This window comes from Lissotriton helveticus, chromosome 5_1 (genome assembly GCF_964261635.1).
Source record: "Lissotriton helveticus chromosome 5_1, aLisHel1.1, whole genome shotgun sequence".
Lineage (NCBI taxonomy): Eukaryota > Metazoa > Chordata > Amphibia > Caudata > Salamandridae > Lissotriton > Lissotriton helveticus.
The window spans coordinates 512,648,013-512,669,131 of record NC_136065.1 but is presented as its reverse complement, the minus strand read 5'-3'; the positions used below and the strand labels follow the sequence as shown (position 1 = coordinate 512,669,131).

The following is a 21,119-nucleotide window of genomic DNA, read 5'->3' as shown; positions in this document are numbered from 1 at the left end:
ACAAAAGATCAAAGTAAAGCTGAGGGAGAAGTCTGCCACGGACTGAAGGTGAGAAGCTGGGTATGTTATTCAGTAAGTTTGCAGTAGCTGTGGTGCGGAAGTAATTAGAGTGCAAGTCCTTTGCTGAGACAGTCCATGATCTCAGAGCTTAAGTGGCTTGAAGAAGGGGAAAGGAGAATCTGAGAATGAGATTCCAGAACAGAAAGCATTACCTCTAGGCTACAGGGACCGATACTGTTCCCCATTACTAGGCCCTGTTTTAAATACTCTAATCATTGGGGCACTAATTCTACAAGAAAATATAGACTTCAACATGTAAATTAGATTTAAAATGTATTCTTCAAAAATATTAATCAAATATTATTGGCCTTTACAAATACTACAATGTTAACATAAAATCCAAAGGACAGTCAAAACACTTCATATGTATTGTGTGGACTGCGAAAGATTAGTATTATAACTCCACTCAAGCAAATTTGAGGACTAGTGCTTGATGATGGATTTGGTCAAACATTACTAACAAAATGAGCTTGTGGAAGATGTTTTGCAGTCTACATTTGTACTCTATCCTAGCATAGCTATAGTTAGTAAGTCTTTATTATCGTGGGATATGGGGGACAGAATCTGGATCAAGTTGTAGATACTTTTGAGTGAAGTGATTGCTTCTCCTGGTTGCTGACAAAGATCTACAGTGAACAACTTAATATGGAAACATCACAATCTCCTTCCTTCAGGCTATCTGTAGGAGGATGAGAATATGTTAGGAGGGTTAATAATTAGGAGGGTTAATCGTAAATGAAATCGTAAATGAAAGAGCAATTCTACCAACTGTACACCAGCAAGTTAGCCCACTTCTGCTCCAACAGCTCAGGTTTAGGAATCCTGGTGCTTACAGATCAGTGCTGTTAAAATCTAAGGACCCTTCAGTGCTGTAAACAGTCCAATTGACCCACACCAGATGGGAACTTTTGTTTGGTAGCCACTTACAGGGAGAGATGGAGCATTTCCATGACCAATGTAGTCCAAGTTGAATTATGAAGAGCTGACAGAGGACTTCAGTGAAACAAACAAATGTTTTCTAAACACACTACATGGATTCCACTATGAACTTCTAAAATATTAACCTATCAACAGGCCAAGACACAGTTATTCCCCAGTAATGGAGTTATGAGAATAACAAAGTATTAGTCACACTGTCAGGAAAACAGCTCCTACAGGTGTGACGTTTGGCTGAGTTAATGCAGCTTCTGGTTCTAATTTTGACAGAGTTGACTAAGCTGTTCACTGTTCCAAAAGGAAGCACTAGCAAGTTGAGTAATAGTAACTTTGGGTATTAAAGCAGATTGAACTCTGAAGAAGTGTATCATTATGTAAGAAATAACTAGAACTCCCCCCTGCCCACTAATTGGAATTTCTCTGAACCGTTCACTGCATTCCTCAAGACTGGTGGAAAAGGAGAGGAATAGCAGAGAGCACGTAATGGGCAGTTTCCTGGGGAGAAATACCTCCAGTTGCTGAACCTGTCTTTGTGCATCCACCAGGTCCTGCTCTACCGAGGTGAGTGAACGATCCAGACGCCCTTTCTCTGCTGAAAGACGCATGGTGTCCTCCTCAGTCTTCATCTTCTCACGTTCCACCTGAGAACCAAACAAAATTGTTTTTAAGATTTGTTTACATTTCTTGATATAGCACCAAACTCACAACAAAATAGTGTCCTGGCAATTTAGTATCCCAGGTATGAATAAGAATGATAATGTATCCAGAATTAATGTAATAAAAGAGACATAGGCGCACCACAGGAAAAGTTAATACAGTTTTTATGATTTTAATCTTAAAGCTGTGAGGGGACACTGTCATGTCACAAAAAAGTTAATAATACACCTAATGTGATGTTACTAATATATTTTAAAGCTGCAAAATGACATGATAAAGCTCTTGTGAGAGGCTGGTTCAGTGGGCTGTACCTTGAACATGTAGAGGTGCATCGCTTTTTGTTCCTTGGTGCACCTTGAGACAGGGAGGTTGTATCTGATCCGAAATATACGCATTCTATTAGATTGTGGCACTTGGCAAGAGGTGCTATATACAATCAAGCCGAGAACGGATATGAACATCAAGTGCAGTGCCTTAATCATCACTCACTGTCGGGACAAAACTCCACTGCATGACGTGGAAAAGCTATGGTGTCCTGCCCTGAACATCCCATCTCTCTTGCCATAGATTTTTCTCCACCAAACTCTATAATCTACAAGTCTGATGGAGAGGTACTATGTTTTTAATGTAATTTTCACCAGGGAGTCACCCAAAATGACCCAGAGGAGCTACTACCAATTTATCGCAAGCTATGATACAGACGTTGACGGCAGCTTGATCACAGACCAGGAATACAGGCCTGTCTCACTGTTTATCTGTGTGAAGACTGCTAACTGGATGTTCCTGGTAAAGAAACACCTATTCCCCATTTCTGGTGTACCCTGCCTATCATCATATGTGGGACAGGAGTGGGAGGCTTGTGTGTACATTTTTCCCTGTAACTGAGGGAAAAGTGATGTCCAATTAGCACATCGTGTGCATGGGGGGACATAATAGTGATTTCTGCTGACAGATCTCAGACTCTACATTGTAGTGGATTGCAATCACCTGTTTGGAGCATGCATTTCAGTGAGATATAAACACAGGAAAGGAGAGATATCGAACATGCTTTTACAATATCAACCTGAAGAAGGAACAACTAAGGTTGCAAAGGATTCGCTGGAGATGTTTAAAGCAAATGCTCAATTAATGAATATATAAAAACAATTTACAAATGAGTGAATTCTAAAAGACGTGTGTGAAATGTGAGAATGATTACGGACTATAAGCCAACAACACATATGAATACATTTTGAGCATCACAGCTGAATACAAAAGAAGAATCTATCAGGGGCGTCCTCAAAAAAAGCATTGTTTGATAATGCACTTCTATCTTTAGATTAGAGTCATATTTTAACTAGAATGTGCAGATGGAAATTATACATTTCTTCACACTTGCTTTGAAGGAGAGCCAGCTATCAAAGAATCCCCCTGTCTTTTTATTCTCACATGCTGCAGGAGTTCTCAATTTAGAAGATGCAGGTCCAGTAACTTACACTACTTGGGCAACAGCTTGTATTGTGCATCATCACTTATCTCAATAGGGCCTAGTCAAATTATCAGGAAATTTCATCAAGGGAAATGCAAGGTCAGACAGAGCTCACATGAGCTGGACAGGCTGTAAGAGTATTCACACGCCTCCATAGAAGAACCAACCTCACAGCCACTCCCTCATTCAGAACAACTGCCCAGGTGAGAAAGCAGGAGGGGGATTTGCAATCATTGCAAAAAGTTCAATCCCATTTTTAAACACAGTGCTGCAACTTGCGTGGAGCTAAAATCGTCACCTCTTACAATTTTGGCATAATTGTCATTAGCCATTCTTCGCATAAATCGCCCTCTGAGTCCAACTCTGGCTCTGGATTTATCAACAATATTGAAAAGTGTTTTTTCAATGTTATCACCAACAACAAAAATTCTATCCTACTGGCCAACTTAAACCTGCAGCTCAGACTTTTCAAGACTTAGCAGATGTTGGCACGGGAATGTCCCCTGCATGGTGTACTGTTTGGTTACCCTGCTCTCAGTGCTTAAATGCAAGTACCTTTTGATTTTGGTCACAAGTCTCACACTAATCTAGTTTGTGCATGAAGGCCTAGGGCCATCCTTTAACATAAGTGTGGTCCGGGACCTTCCCTGTGTGTTCTTGAGGGGCCCCAAGCATGCCCTCAGTTACCTGAAAGAGGGCTATTATCCCTGTGGTGGGTTAAGTATGTAGAGGAGTAGTGGCAGAATACCATGTGCTGAGAATCAGTATTGTTGAGCAGAACTTTTATCAGTGTCTGTGGAATGGAGGCATACCGGCCCATTTATCTAAAGGTCTGATTATTTTCCCTATCCCAGATCTGAACACTAACATCCCAAAGGCGTGTTATGCATGGGCATTAACCTGGCATGTCTAGTGCATGCAGTGAGTTAGCCAGAGTAATGGATGCCTCCTAATTACATTTTTGAAAGCCCCGGTTCCTGGAGGGAGGAGACAGACACTGAAGTAGGGAAAAGGAGCAGTTAAGGCTTCTTTAGGAATTCAATTAGGTACTTTTGCTGAAAGTAGCAGCTGATTGTGCTCCATGAGCACTGCCATTTTGTAGATAATGGGGGTGAAGGGTGGGACTGCAGATCTGTTGTTAAGGTGAAAAGGGTCCTTTAGGTCAGGCCAGCACTTTGGCTTCTTCCTGACCACAGTCAGTGAGGTTGTTGATGAGCCAGGTGCATACAGCTGACAGCTCTTCATGCCTCTGTTGCTGGTACTCCAAGCTGTAAAATTATCTGCGGTGAGGAGACTCACTCTGCATAAATGGTGTACATCGAGGATAGCCTAGATGAGAAGAGATCCAACCCAATTTGCTTAAAGTGCCTATAGATAATCCGCATCCACAGCTTAATCTGTATAAAAGTGGGAGACACTGACCACCTTTTTGTTCTAGTTTTAAGTTCTCTTCAGTCAAGAAAGGGACTGTTCTTCAGAGTATACTCAAAGGACAGCTGTGCAACCAGAGCTGGTGTCTGTCTGACAGCCAGCTTCCTAAAGGTGAGGGGACATCACCTGGGGTCCAGCCTCACTGCAAGAACCGGAACGTCTGACTTGAATTGCCTTGAAGTATACGTGCTGCTCAGAGGGAGAAGAAGCCTGTCAACCCTGCAGAGGTGTGACTGATCTAAAGAGCTAGAGCAGCATGACATTCATTGCTGTGTGGAGCCGATGGCCAAAGAAAGAAAGAAGTGAGTGATCTGCTTGCCATAAGAAATGTGGGCTGCAAACACTCTGTGTGGATGATTCACTAAGGAATCACAGAAGGCGGTCATCACCCCTGCCCTAAAGAAACTTGTGCCAAAGGTAGATACTACTACTGTGCACGCCACCATCAAGAAGTTTTCTAATTGAGGCGGAGTGTGCCATCATTCAGACGTTTGTGCCAAAGTAGACGGTGCCACTGTTGTTCACAGACTGTGCCTGAGGAGTGCTGTGGTACTGCATCTGAGATCTCCACAGTGGATTCCTTCAAAGAGCTATGATCTTGACAGTCTGCCAGCTGCAATTCACTGGTGTCCTGGAACAGTGTCCTCTGCTTGCTGCAGTCCACGCCTGCCTGCAAGGACATCAGATGTCACAATCCACTGTCATTCTGCAAAGGTCCTCTCAAGATTGCCAGTCAAACCTCCAGCCAGAGCGTCTCTACCAGAAGAGGGAGTGAAGCAAGAGGCATGATGTTGGCCCCTATAGCAGCGAAATTAAACTCCGACGTCTGCACTGTGGTAAGTCTGTGAAACCTGAGATTTGCTAAAGCCGCTGATTGCTAAAAATGGAAAGTATTGGTATTTGCATGATAGACACTCACCCCAAGGATGGAATCTACTTGTGTGTAGGGGATACCAGAGAGAGAGGCGAGGTGGGGCAGATTAGAAGGCGCAGTAGCCCAAGCACCTGTAAAAGAATTGTACCCTTTTTATGTGCTGTGCAGCATTACGTTTTAAGTGTGTACCATACTTTTATTTTATCAAAGGAAAGTTCTCGGGTGGACAATACGTATTGAACTTTTGGGTGACTGTTGGCTGCTGGGTTACAGTCATTCCATGGATTTTTGTATAGATACCCCTGACGAAGGGAAATCTTTCTTTCCCGAAATGCATTGGGTGCATTCACAATAAAGTTGTGACATGTGGAAATACCTCCTGTTTGTAAATATTCGTGGAATTAATTTGGGAATGGATATAATAAATCGATTTAAAATGAGAAATGAAAAAGAAAGAAAAGGAACAGTGTCAAAGAGTACATTAATTGAAGCATATACAGCGATTAACTTGATTTATTGGATTCATTGGAGCAACAGGCAAGGCTGTGCTGCTAGTAAAGGGATCTAACTGGGTCCCCGTGTTTTTGTTTATAATTTGCAAGCGCAATTGGACAGAGTGCGTATCTAGCATTGCACGCCATAACAGGTCTGAAGCAGCAAAACGGAGTAAAAAAAGATTGATAAAATAAGAGTACAGGGGTGTGCATCTCATCATTGTAAAAGTACACAGTCATTCCTATCACATATTTAAATCATTTTATTTTACTTTTCACATTCCGTCCAAACCCAACTACCACACAATTCAGTTAAAAACAAAATTACCTCATATGATTGGAAACAGGTGTCTGAACCATCTTTTTTAGGACATGCCAATAGGTGCCTTTATCCTACAAGTCCTGATACAGTTAATTCAGAATTGATTCATGGATCATCTCCTCACTGATAAAACTCCACACTATTTGAAATTGCCCCAAAGATTTTAAGCAACCACAGCAAAAACAAACAGCTGTGCCATGGGCCTCTGGGTCATTATCCTTAAACTGGATACGAAAACCTCTGAAAGAGCCTGGCACTGTTACTCGAATTAGGACTCACAAAGCCTTTACATATCTAAACTCGACCTCTACAAAAGGGTGGTGAAAGAGGCTTGGCAATCCTATTACACAAATAAGCTACTCCAGGCGAATACAAATTTGTAGAAAGTTTCAATGTAATTGATGCACTATCTGATAGTTCAGTAAAGTTCATTAGAAGAGTTTTACTCTACAACTGGCTGCTTTTTTTCACAAAGAAAAACGACCTAAGTGGCAAAACACTGCCCAATCAAACACTTCTCCCATGAATAAAAGGTCCATGCCTATTGCACCTATGACAAACAAGATCTAGTTTGCTCCAGCACAACCCGATCTAATCCCAGCAATCCGGACCTGCAGGTAGAAACAGTGTTGCCGCTAGTATTATTTGATCATAAAGCCATCAGCTTCACTTTAAAACTCACGGCTACAAGTGCATTAGTTAATACAACTTTGCAGGTCATAAAATCCAGGGCCAGGAATAAAACTACTAAACTGAACTTACTGATATCTAGGCTGTCCGGTTCTTAGGTTTAAACCTATAATAACTGATAAAACACCACCAGAAGGAAAATAGCCCTCACCAGTGTAAACATATAAACACTGAAAAAACACCTGCATAAGCACAAAGTAAATGCCATTATAAAAAAAAGGGAAAGGAGAGTGAAAGAGTCATTTTTACTTCTTCCAGAAGGGGCCAATACAATGTAACTTTGTTATAGAAGGTAGCAGTACTAAAGACTGAGCTAACATTATTCTGCTTGAGTTTTGTTGTTTGGGGATGTCACTAAAATATTGTTTCTTCCTTTTTTCAGTTTTGGGGTCTTTGGTCTAAAGATACAGGGGTTAGAAGCATATTTTAGGTGTTGTTTATTTATTTTATAAAATGTAGACAATCAGGAAATATCAAAATCACATTTGATTATTTGGCTACGTTTGAGTCTTTCACTGATAGGAAAAGGAAAATGCTACTTACCAGTATGCATCTGTTCTAGGCATGTAGGGATGCTGACATTCATATCTTAGCATAGATCGCCGCCTAGTGTTGGGTCCGGATGTTTGCACCTTGTTGTCTTGGAAGAGTCTTCGAAAGTATCACAAGATAGGTGACTCCTCCCCTGGACTACAGTGTGCATGGGCATCTTCTCCATCCTCAGATTGTTTTTCGCCATTGTGGCAAAGATGGAGTATAGAAAAGTAAGAGATGACCATGTAAATGTATGTTAAGAAGGAAGCCCTGGAGCTGTGACAGGCACCGGTGATATGAATGTCAGCAGCCCTACATGCCAAGAACAGATGCATACTGGTAAGTGGCATTTTCCGTTCGAGGCATGTGGGCTGCTGAATTCATATCTTAGCATAGACTTTATAGCAGTTTCTCCTCTAGCAGTGGCCGCCTGTACCAGCTGCAGTTGTTTGAAAAAGAGTTTTAAGGACAGCTTGGCCTACAGCAGCTTGTTGCTTAGCTTGCACGTCAACACAGTAGTGTTTAGTGAAAGTGTGTATGGTAGACCATGTAGCCGCCCTACATATGTCTTCTAGGGGAATATTTCCTAGGAAAGCCATGGAGGCCCCCATTTTGTGCGTTGAGTGGGCTTTTGGGGGAACTGTTAAAGTGCACTTTGCCCTTTGATAGCATATTTGAATGCATTTAACTATCCATCTGGCTATTCCTGTCTTTGAAATGGGATTACCCTTATGTTGTGGAGAAAAAGCAACAAAAAGTTGCTTTGTTTTTCTGAATGATTTAATTCTGTCAACGTAATATAGCAGCGCTCTTTTGACATCTAGTGTGTGTAGGGCTATTTCAGCTACCGACTGCGGGTTTTGAAAGAAAACTGGCAATTCTATGGACTGATTGATGTGGAAAGTGGATATAACTTTTGGCATGAATTTAGGGTTAGTACGAAGCACCACCTTATTTTGAGTGCCTGTAGCTCACTCACTCGCCTGAGGTAGGTAATGGCAATTAAAAATGCCACTTTCCATGTTAAGAATTGTAGTTCACATGAGTGGAGTGGTTCGAAAGGTGGCCCATGAGTCTGGTTAATACTACGTTTAAGTTCCAGACTGGCGAAGGTGGAGGCTTTGGAGGGATAATTCTTTTAAGTCCTTCTATAAAAGCTTCGATAGGTGGTATTCTGAACAGGGACACGTGTTGCCTGTTTTGAAGATATGCTGCTATAGCAGCAAGGTGTAGCCTTATGGATGAGTATGCTAGATTACATCTTTGAAGATGTAGCAAGTAACAAATTATGTTTTGGATGGAGGCATCGAATGGGTTGATTTAGTTATTGTTACAATAGATTACAAATCTTTTCCATTTAGCTGCGTAGCATGCTCTAGTAGTGGGGCGCATTGCTTCCTTGATAATGTTCATGCAATCTGGAGGCAAGTTAAGGTATCCGAACTCTAAGACCTAAGGAGCCAGATCGATAGGTTCATCTGATTGGGATCTGGGTGCCTGATTTTGCCATGGTTCTGTGTCAGCAATTGTGTCGACAGGCGTAGTCTTTGGTGCGGGTTCTGAGAGTTCTAGGAGCGTTGTGTACCATGGCTGTCTTGCCCATGTGGGAGCAACCATGATCATTGTGAGTGACTGTTGTTTTAGTTTGCGTGCCACTAATGGAATCAGTGGGGTTGGCGGAAAAGCGTACGCAAATCTGCCTGACCAGTTCATCCATGTCGCATTGCCTTGTGACAACGGGTGTTGGAACCTGGCGGCAAAGGACTGGCATGTTGAGTTTTCTTTTGTGGCAAACAGATTTATCTCTGGTTGTCCCCATTTTTGGAAGAATGGTTGGAGAACTTGAGGGTGAATCTCCCATTCGTGTATTTGTTGGCTGTGTCGGCTTAGTAGATCTGCGATCTGATTGTCTATTCCTGGGAGGTGTTCTGCCAGAAAAAAGATGTTTTTTGGAATTGCCCACTTCCATATGCTCTGTGCTAGGTGAGACAGCTGTGGGGAGTGTGTCCCTCCCTGTTTTTGGATGTAGTACATGGCTGTCATGTTGTCCTTCCGGATTAACACAGCCTTGTTGTACAAGTATTTCTGGAAGGCTTTCATTACTAGAAATACTGCTAGTAACTCTAAGTGGTTTATATGCAATGTCTTGACTGTCTAGAGACCTTGGACTGTGTATTGAAGGAGGTGGGCTCCCCAACCTGTCAGTGATGCGTCCGCTGTTAATACTACTTGTGGAACTGGCTATTGGAACAGTCGCCCCTTGGAAAGGTTTTGTGGGTTCCACCACTGCAGAGAGTTGCAAGTGCGATTGTCTACCAACACTAGGTCTTTTAGTTGTCCTTGAGCTTGGTTCCACTGTTGTGCTAGGCATTCTTGCAATGGATGCATTCGGAGTCGGGTATGAGGGACAATGTATATGCAGGCGGCCATCATGCCTATAAGCTGCATGAACACTCGAGCTGGCAGGGAGTGTTGTGGCTGAAATCTTTGAATGAGAGACTGTATGTTGGATATCCTGGCTGGATTTGGATATGCTTTCGCCACTGAGGTATCTATTGTTGCTCCCAGATATTGTTGTATGTGGGAGGGTTGCAGATGTGATTTTGGGTAATTTATGGAGAATCCTAGACTGTGTAGAAGCTGGAGACGTATGGTTGCACACTGTACGTATGAGTTGGCTTTTATGAGCCAATTGTCTAGGTAGGGGAACACATGGATGTGTTGCCTTCTGAGGTGTGCTGCTACTACTGCTAGGCATTTTGTAAATACCCTTGGTACTGTAGTTACCATGAAGGGAAGAACTTTGAATTGGCAGTGGCGACCCACTATTGTGAACCTGAGGTATTTCCTGTGAGCTGGATGTATAGGTATGTGAAAGTATGCATCCTTGAGGTCTAATGTAGCGAGGAAGTCGCCTTCTTGGAGTAGCGGGAGTAATTGTTGTAGAGTGATCATATGGAAATGCTCTGAAAGTATATATTGGTTCAGAGGTCTGAGGTCCAATATTGGTCTGAGGGACCTGTCTTTTTTGGGAATAAGGAAGTATAGAGAGTATACCCCTGTGCCCTGGTGTTGAAAAGGGACTGGCTCTATGGCTCCCTTTTCTAGCATGGACAACACTTCTTGTAACAGCGTGATGTGTTCTTTTGACATTGGACGGTGTTTGGGTGGTATGTTGGGTGGAGTAGAAGTGAGTTCCAGGCAGTAACCATACTGGATAATTGGTCTCCCCCCACCTGTCTGTGGTAATGGCATTCCAGACTGGTAGGTATTGTGTTATTCTGCCTCCGACTGGTGTTAAGTGGTCTGGAGGGAGTGTGAACAAGTCACTGTTTGTTGGTGGCGGAAGCTCTGGTGTTATTATTAGCACGTCCTCTGCCTTTGTTATTATTTCCTCTATAACCTCCTCTGTTGGAACCTTTATTAAAGGTGCCTTGGGTATTTGTTTTAAATGATGAAGAGGTTTGTGATGTGTTGCCTCTGCCTCAGCCTCGAAAGGAGGAGCGGCAATAGGAGCCCCTAGACTGTTGGAATTGAAGTGCACCCATGGACTTTGCGGTGTCGGTATCTTTCTTCATCTTTTCTAATATGGTATCAACTGCTGGGCCGAACAAGAAATCCTGGTTAATGGGTTGATTAAGTATGGTAGACTGTACTTCATTTTTAAAACCTGAGATGCGTAGTCAGGCATAGCGGCGTAGCAACACACTAGTGATGACAGACCTAGCGGCTGTATCGGCTGCATTAAGGGCACATTTTATAGATGCGTTAGTGATGAATTTTCCTTCTTGAATTAGGTCATTAGCTTTTGCCTTATAAGGTTCTGGTAGGTGTTGTAATAATCCCTCCAGTTCATCATAGTGTGATCTGTCATAGCGTGCTAAAAGAGCTTGTGTATTGGCTATTCTCCAGGTATTTGCTGCCTGAGAGGCCACTCTCTTTCCTGAGGCTTCTAAGATTTTTGACTCTTTGTCAGGAGGGGGAGTATCACCTGTTTGAGAATTCGTCCTCTTTCTACTGTTCGAAACAAAAAGAGAGTCTAGTGGTAACAGACTTGATAGAAGAGGGGTCTGTAGGGGCTGGTTTATATTTCTTTTCAATTCTTGGATTGAGGACACGCGCTCTGGCTGGGTCTTTAAAGATGTCTGGTGCGTGCTTACGTACTCCCTTTAGCATAGTGAGTGTGCGTATACTCTTCTCTGACGTTGGGAAGGTATTACATAGGAAATCCTCCTCTACAGGGTCAGTGTGCATGCTTACACCATGATACTGAGCTGCTCTGTCAACTAGCTGGTTAAAAGCAACCGTGTCGTCAGTAGGGGATGGCTTTGTGGCATATGTGGAGGGATCTGGTATGGGTTGTGTATCATATGGGTCATTGGGGTCATTCTGATTATCCCATGTGTAATCTTGGGTTCCCTGATTATCAGGGTCTATGAAGTCCTGATGAGGGTCTTCACCATGTCCTCTCCCTCATCATAATGTGGAGGTGTAGGAGAATATGGAACATAATGCATGTCAGGAGTAAAAGGAGGAGGTGTAAAAGGTCTAGAAGGGGATGTCCCAAAATCCTTTTTCTTAGAGGGAACAGGAGAAGGAGCCTCAGTGTCCAGTTTTCTCTTGTTCTTATTGTAGACTCTTATATGTCCTATATCAGGGTCTATATGCAGTCTATTTTGGTCTGGGCTCACTGGATCAGGATGAAAAAGTTCTTCCACTGTCCGTGGCTTCTGCGCCAATGTTTTTGGATCGGTCGCTTGCTTGTTTTTATTTTTGTCTTGAGCTTTTTTCGGCCCGTCGTCTCTCGTCGGCTCGACAGCTGTTTTCGGCTTGACGGCCTTGTTGGACTCGACGACTTTCTTATGTTCGACGGTCTTTTTCGGGTCGACAGCCTTTTTCGGCTCTATGTGTTTTTTCGGGTTGACGGCTTTCTTCGGTGCCCTTTTCAGTTGGACGCCCTTTTTTGCGTCGGAAACAGTGTTCGGATCGACTACCTTTTTCGGGTCAATTCCTTTTTTCGGCTCGATTACCTTTTTTGGGTGTACGGCCTTTTTTGGATCAACTGTCTTTTTCTGGTCGACTGTCTTTTTCGGGTCGACGACCTTTCGTGGTTGGCCGGTGTTTTTCGGATTGACGACTTTTTTAGTGTCGGGGCCAGTTATAGGCTTTGGAACAGTCTTTGAGCCTACGGCCTTTTGGAGAAGAGTTACTTGGTCCCGGGGTACTGGAAGGCTTGGTAATGGTCTTTGGAGCCGAGCCGGAAGGCGGGGCTTCTGAAGCTGTGTTTCGGTCGCGTCTAAGGCCACTTGGCAATGCTTTGACCAGAGCCTTGTCTGGAGGTGGAGGCAGGGTAGGGGTTTAGTACTCACGGTTTGCCCCGGTGGGAAGTCTTCATCGGATTCCGACTGGTCTTCTACCGTGACTAGCTCTAGGTTTGAGTCCGCTGCCTCTGGAAGTTCATGTTCGTCGTCTAAAATGTGTTCCAGTTCAGGTGCCTGTCGCTGCATCTCTTGTCGAGCAGCTCTTCGGGTCCGGATAGTTTTCTTCGACCGGAACTGAGCACAAGCTGGACAATCTTCCTCGTTGTGCTCCGGAGACAGGCACCTGTTGCAAACTGTATGCTTATCGCTATGAGGAAACTTGGATCGACATTATGGGCATCTTGTAAACGGGGTTCTTTCCATCGGCGGGAGGCCCACGTGGTGTCGAAAAAGCCCAACGGCCCGCGTCGACTACCAAAGATGGACGGAAAGAGTTGTTGAGTCGAGTGATACCGAGCAGAAACAATACCGTCGAAACTATGAGGTTTTTGGCCTTAGAAATTAGGAAAACTTCGATCCCGAAGTTGGAGTTGTCGAAGTGCATTCGAACCCAATGGTGGAGAAAAACAATCTGAGGATGGAGAAGATGTCCATGCGCACTGTAGTCCAGGGGAGGAGCCACCTATCTCGTGATACTTCGAAGACTCTTCCAAGACAACAAGGTGCAAACATTCGGACCCAACACTAGGCGGCGATCTATGCTAAGATATGAATTCAGCACCCCACATGCCTCGAATATGTAGGTTTCATAAGTATCTTTCCCAATATGTACCATCACATTTTCCCACAGAGAATGGGTGAAAACTCTTGGTACATCAGCCCCCTTTTTTAGTGAGCCAGTTTTGATTGTAGGTGATTTACCAAACACCCCATGCTTTAAACATGCAATGCAAGGAATAGTGACAGGTATATGTGAAAAGAGTGCAGTCATAAAGCATCTGGATACTGGTGAAAACATGACAACAGACTTTTGGAAAATATGGAACGCAGTGTCACTTGGAATGCTGCTGCAAAAAGGTATTACCAAGTTCAACAAAGATTTGAGTGATTTTGTTTGTATTTGCAGTGATTCAGCTATGTATATGAAAAAGTTGTGTGATGACCTATCAAAAAATATACCTGAGCTGAAGTGCTTACCTGCAAGAAGGACACTTGTTAGATGGTATACTGAAAGCATCTTTACAATCTTCAGAGTTACTGAAGAATGCTATTGACTTTTTAGTCCATTCTAGTGCCCTGTTTTGTTATGCACAAAAACTAAAACGCAAATATTTCTCATTTTGTGCTTTGTGTAGCATCAAAGAAAGAGTCATCCCAACTGTGTCACTTAGCTGGTGGTTCTCAGTCCTAGAGGCCATGAATGCTATAGTATCCATGTGGCAATCATTTACAGAACCTTTGCTGAGTGATGATGCCAGGGCAAGAAATGTGAGGCTCTTTGATCACATATTGATAGTGATTTGAAAAAAACGTACACTCTACTGCATTCTTAGATTTTTACAGGAAAGCATGACTGCTGTAGTGGACATAATAAAAAAACTAGAGTCTGAAAACACACTTGTCTACCAAGTGTTCATCATAATTGGTGTAGATGTGAAACATCTCCTTGAGAGTAGGCTGGGCGACACTTTCAGTGACTTTGGCACTGCAACATATTCCATGTTAGAGTGCTTGCCACTTGGTCAGCAAAGAAATGTTGAGAGGCAATTCAGCAACTTTTATTTTACAATGTATGTGAAATAGCCCTTCACCAACCATGGCATTTGAAGTCAATGAAGCCTCACTGTGGTACTCTGTACAAGTTATAGATCCCTTCCGTGAAGGGCAATTTTCTCGGGAGTTTCAGAGTGCTGCCTCATTTTTGACCACTTAAGTAACTCCGAGGGCATATGCGCACAGTTCAACGTATATGGTGCAGAACCTGTTGCAGAGAATAACAATCTTCAGGTGCACCAGTATAGGTATGGAAAGCTATGTCAGTGGCCAGAGTAAGCAAATTGTATAATGGCTATTTTGGCGTTGCATGTCTCAAGTGCCAATGTTGAGAGGGCCTTTTGACAGAGAAAAGTTTACATGGGAAGGAAAGAGCGAGCATGCATGACCAAAGACTCACTGAAAAGGGATTTTATGGTGCACTACGATAATTTTAATTTGTGAAAAATATATTTAGACCTCATTTACACTGTATGTACACTGTCTATATACCATTCACTATCAGTGCATAAAGCAAGCAATAATTAAAGCCAAAAATTCCATAAACACGGGAAAAACACTGTTTCTGTTGTTTTTAATGGCGCAAAAATGTGTAACCATTGATAACCACTGTTTTTAAGGTATTGAAATCACTTGAAAACACTGAAAGAACCCCACCAGAATTGACCAAAATAGAAACTGAAAACAGGAAAGCCTACTGATATCTTAGCAGCTTCTCATACCTCCCTCAAGAATGATTCTAATACAGCCACAACTAATTATTCTGAATGGATTAACTCTGCGATTAAAAAGTTAGCCCTCCTTAAGGCCTTTAGAAACCAGGGTAGTGAACCAAGGTTGATGGGCCCATGTGGGAGCTCCTAGGATCAGTGTGAGAGATATTTGTCTGAGCTTCCGAACCACTAGTGGAATCAGTGGGAGTGGCGAAAAGCGTAGGCAAATATCCCCGACCAGTTCATCCATAGTGCATAGCCTTTGGACAATTGGTGTGGATATCTGGAAGAGAAGTATGAGCATTTTGCGCTGTGGTGTGTTGTGAACAGATCTATCTGTGGAAAACCCCACATTTGAAAGAATGGGAGGAAAACTTGAAGGTGAAGTTCCCACTCGTGAATCTGTTGTCTCTGCCTGCTGAGAAGATTTGCGATCTGATTGTTTACTCCTGGGCGGTGTTCTGCCAGGAGATACATTTTGTGATGTATGGCCCACCTCCAAATGGCTTGTGCAAGGCTTAACAGCTGGAGAGTGTGTGCCCCCCCGGTTTCTGTAGGCAATACATGGCTGTCATATTGTCAGTGCATATTAGGACAGTTTTGCCTGCAAGGTGAGTCTGGAAAGCTTTAAGCACTAGAGAAACTGCTAGTAGCTCTAGATGATTTATATGAAGTTGCTTTTGCTTTTGACTCCCCAAACCTTGAATCGTGTGAGATGAGCTCCCCAAACAGTGAGCGATGCATATGTTGTTAGCACTGTCGGTGGAACTGAGTCGAGGAAGGGCCGCCCTTTGGATAGGTTTTATGGATTCCACCACTGCAGAGAGTGATGGGTGCGGCCGATTAGCAACACTAGATCTGATAATTGACCCTGAGACGGATTCCATTGACGTGCTAAGCATTCTTGAAGGGGACGCATGTGAAGTCTTGCATGGGGCAATATCATGATGCAAGACGCCATCATTCCCAGACGTTGCATATATACTCGAGCTGCTAATGACCGGTTGGGCTGAAACTGTGAAATTAGAGCCTGAATATTGCTGATTCTGGCTGCAATGGGACAGGCTAGAGCTTTTTAAGTATTGAGATTGGCTCCTAAGTAGGTTTGCCTGTTGGAGGGTTGGAGATGTGATCGAGCAGTAACTGTACTGTTATTTGAGTGTACTGGAGACACTTTGGGTAAGAACTGGCTTTGATGAGCCTACCATCCAAGAATGGGAAGACATGAATATGTTGTCTTCGCAAGTGAGCAGCGACTACTGCCAGGCATTTGGTGAATACTCTGGGAGCAGTGGTGACTCGGAATGGAAGCACTTTGAACTGGGAGTGTTGTCCCGCTACCACACACCTGAGATATTTGCAATGAGCGGGATGTATTGGAATATGGAAGTATGTGTCTTTTAAGTCTAGAGTAGATATAATGTTGCCTTACTGTAGGAGTGAGAGCACTTGTTTAAGTTTCGCCATGTGAAAGTGATCTGAGTGAATGTATAGATTTAACTCTCTGAAGTCCAGTATAAGCCTGAGACAGCCGTCCTTTTTGGGTATTAGAAAGTATAGGGAGTGCACGCCGGGTCCTTGATATTGTAAAGGTATTGGCTCAATAGCTTTCTTTTGCAGAAGAGAGTGAACCTCCTGTTTGAGGAGGTGTGGATGCTGTGGTAACATTTTGTGTGCATGTGGAGGAATATTTGGGGTATTGGTGGTAAGCTACAGGCAATAACCAGATTGGATAATTCCTAGCACCCATCTGTCTGAAGTTATTGTATGCCAGACGGAGAGAAATTGAGAGAGACGTCCCCCGACAGGTGTGGAAGGATCGGGGGGAAGAGTAGGCAAGTCACTGTTTGTTTGTTAAAGGGGAGGTGCGGGGTGTGGAACCTTTACCTCTTCCTTTGCCATTATTGCCTCTAAATCCACCTCGAACGTAACCTCTTGAAGAGGGTGATTGACTGTTGCCTCTGTACGATTTTGAGGTGTTGTCTTTGGATATGCTTTTGGAGCCTCCCCTGTAGAAGAAGCGACGAAAAGAACCCCGATTGGATGGGAACTGTAGGGCTCCCACCGATTTTGCAACGTTAGTGTCCTTCTTCATCTGCTCTAAGGAAGTGGCTACCACTGGGCCAAAGAAATGCTCTTTATCCAAAGGTAGATTTAAGTTAGAAGCCTGGACTTCGGGTTCAAACCCTGAAATTCTAAGCCAGGTATGCCTTCTTAGAAAGACACTGGTGTTGATTGCACAAGCGGCAATGTCAGCTGCATCTAAAGCGCATCTAATAGAAGTGTTTGAAATTAGTTGCCCTTCCTGAATTAGATTGTGTGCCTTAGCCTTGTGTTCATCAGGTTGAAATTGGAGCAATTGTTCCATTTCATCATAGTGCGCTCTGTTGTATCTAGCTAAGAGAGCCTGGGTATTGGAAATAGGCTAGTGATTGGCTATCTGTGCAGCTACTTTTTTCCCCGGAGGCATCTATTAGTTTAGATTCCTTGTCTTGAGGAGGGTAATCTCCTGAGGTTTGTGAGTTTGCCGGTTTACGGGCATTAGAAACAACTAGGGAACCTAATGGCAATTGACCCTTGATATAAACTGGATCTGTTGGTGCAGCTTTATACTTCTTATCTACCCTTAGTGTAAGAATTCCTGCACGAACGGGTCTTTAAAAAAGTCCTCTGCATGTTTTCGCATGCCCTTAAGCATAGGCAGTGTATGAGTGGGTTTCAGGGAAGACCTTAATGTTTCAAAGAGAAAATCCTCCTCATGTGACTCTTTATGAACCTGAACTCCATGATATTCAGCCGCCCTATTTATTAACTCCATGTACCTTAAATTATCATCATGTGGAAAGGCTTTTGTAGGGTATAAGTCTGTATCGTTATCTGCGTTTGGATCTGTATTATAATCGTCCCATGGATCAGGACTCTTATCGTCTACACCAGCCCCATCATCTTTGTTGTCCAGTGATTGTGTTGGTGGTGAATTTGTGGGTGTTCTGGGTTAGGTGGGGGAGGAGGAGAAGAGCGATTAGTACCAACATGTTTTCTCTCAAGAAAATGTGGTAAGTGTCTTCCATGTCTGTTTTTTGCGTTTTAATGGCAATTTTGCATGAATATGTCCAGTTTTGGGATTGATCACCAGTTCCTTTTGTTTCAGGTCCGGGTTTTAAGGCGGGACGTCAACATAATGCTCCTTTGATGGAGAGGGAGCAGTTTTTTGTTTCAGTGCCGATGTTTTTGGCATCGAAGTGTTCGGATCCAAAGATGATTTTGTTTTTGGTCCCGAAGGGATTATGACCAAAACGTGCTTCAGTGTCGATTGTTTCAGCTTGGTGCCCAAATGTGGCCGACTCGATCCCGAGCCTGAAGGCTTTAATATTTGTTTCGGTGCCGGGCCCGAAGGTGGGGCATTTGAAACATGGTCTCTGTGTCGACCTTGGCCTGAAGGCAGAGGAGGGACCGGAGCCTTTTTCTTGGGCAGAGGTCGAGTTTGGGGCAGGAGAGGATCGGTACTCACGGTACGCTGACCCTACAGGATGTCTTCGTCCATGTCAAATTCAGCTCTGACACGGAAATGTGTTCTTCTTCCTCGGCTCCTTTAGCGTCGAAGACATTGTTTTCGCAATCTTCTCCGAAGAGATCCGGAGTGGAGCCGCTGTGTTGCTGTTGCATTTTGTGACATTGACCCCGACGGTCACGGAGCGTCTTCTTGGATCGGAAGGATCTGCACGTGTCGCAGTCTTGTTCGTCGTGCTCCGAGGAGAGGCACAAGTTGCACACTTCATGTGAGTCGCTGCGCGGGTACCTTGCGTGGCGCAGAGAACAGAATTTAAATGGAGTCCGTTCCATCAACTGCGAGCTAGCCCGACGCGGCCAGACCCAATAGCCTTCCTCAAGGTTTACCATCGAAAGATTTTTCTGAATGATACGTCGAGAATGGAAAACGGATCGAATAACAATACCGTCGAGGGTTAGTTGATTGCGCACCCCTGGGGAACCCGAGAAACGTTGCTGAACCAGAGCGCAGCAATTCACGTCCAAACCAGATGATCGAAAAAAACTATCTAACAATGGAGTCAATGCCCATGCGCACTATCACCAAAAGGAGTAGTCACCTACCTCGTGACTGAAAAGACTTCTTCGAAAAAAAACAAAGTGCAAACATCCGGACCCAACACTAGATGCCAGGAGTATGCAAAGCATGTGATCTACAGCTCACATGCCTCGAACGGATTCTCCCATTCATCATGTTTGATCTTCAGAAAATGAACTGGTACTTTCCAGGTTTATATTACTGTAATGTCCTTTATATGGGCATCAAACAACAATCCCTGAACAATCTACAAATACTACAAAATGCAGCAGCTCGTCTCCTAATGAGAACTCCAAAATTCAAGCCAGTCTCTCATACACTAGTTGAGCTAACTGGTTTCCTGTCAGGAAGTGGGATGCCTTCAAGGCACTCTGCATGGTTCACAAATCCCTTCAGAACACAGGTCCTGAGTACCTTAGAAAGAAATTCAAATAGTACATACCTAGGAGAGCTCTATAATCAGCTGAATCCAGAACAGTGATAATCCCAAACATAAACAAGGCATCTTTGGGCAGCAGAAGCTATGTTTCTTCTGCTTGTAAACTCTAGGACAAACTACCCTAGCCTCTCAAAGCCCAGTCCAACTTAAAACATGGCTCCACTCGACCTTGTTGCCCTATAAGTTTATAGCTGAATAATTTAGCAGACCCTAGCGCCTAGACGCCTTTGGACATTTGTGCGCTCTACAAACTATATCAATATCATTAGATCCTTTATTAAATAAAGCTTTAATGTCCATCATCTACTCCTTATTAATGAGTAGATCAGTTTTTGTTGAATAGAAAGATGGTCTAGTAATCCGTCTACTCAGCAGTTGGGACGATTTGGATTGGTTCATAGGGAAATTCCCATTCTCAAACCTAAATGTATTAGTCACACGGCGATTCATTATGCGACACCTACACAGGTTTTTATTTACATGTTGTGTGTATCTTGTCTGTTCAACTATTTTACCATATTATGCACATCTGTTTGTCTGTCACTGACCTTACTATTTGGCAACTACACAGTAGCAACCCCGCATGTGCACCATTGTCTGCTAGCGTTTTGGGGACATCACTCCCAATGACATCATACTAGATATGTTGATTCTAACCAGATTTGTTTTTCTTTTACTATTTCTATTTTCAGGTTGGACGATCAATTTTTTTTTATCCTTGAATCAGGTATTTCTCCTTTGAGGAATACCTACACTACACATCACGGTATATATGTGTGGGGTAGGCTCACCACCTCCCTTGTTTTTGTCCTGAAGAAGCACAATATCTGCTCTGGACCGCTGGGCACAAAACATGTAGATCTGACTACACTACACCTACTAATCCCGAACTACTTGGTCACATTATGCCCCCACAGTAGCCCTAACCATTTTCGGGTCTTTTCATCCTGCCAGGAGAACCATTACATTAAAATATTTTTCTAAAATCTACACAGTTTTATCTCATTTTCCTCACTTCCCTACATACAATCACCCCACAATTTTAGGACACTCACACTTGCACCCTTCATTATACGGCAAAATAACAAAACACCTCCTCAAAAGAGAATCTCTGTGGGGTCCGTAGGGCATTGAAGCGCTAGCCTGACAAGGAGCAATGTCCAATGATGAACATGACATCACAAGAAATAGTCGGTAGGATTCCCCTCCCTAGGTTTGTCCACCTTTTGTCTGTCTACTTTCGTATCTCTTTTGACAGGTACAGTTTAGAGAATCAACAGGTGCTAGATTCCAAGGGCAGACTGAGGTGGTGCTCAGAGATGTTGAGGTGGTGGTGTGCTGCTGCAGAGGTGATGCTGAATGATACTCAGGTGATGCTGA

General features: G+C 43.4%; 1 protein-coding gene across 2 annotated transcripts in view; it reads right to left on the bottom strand.

The window, feature by feature from the left end:
- Positions 1–21,119, bottom strand: part of CROCC (ciliary rootlet coiled-coil, rootletin) — a 574,059-nt gene that overhangs the window by 34,022 nt on the left and 518,918 nt on the right. For both annotated transcript variants that reach the window (XM_078642848.1, XM_078642849.1), the window contains one exon: positions 1,506–1,637. In XM_078642848.1, coding sequence (XP_078498974.1) covers positions 1,506–1,637 — 132 coding nt within the window. The remainder of the gene's footprint in view (positions 1–1,505; positions 1,638–21,119) is intronic.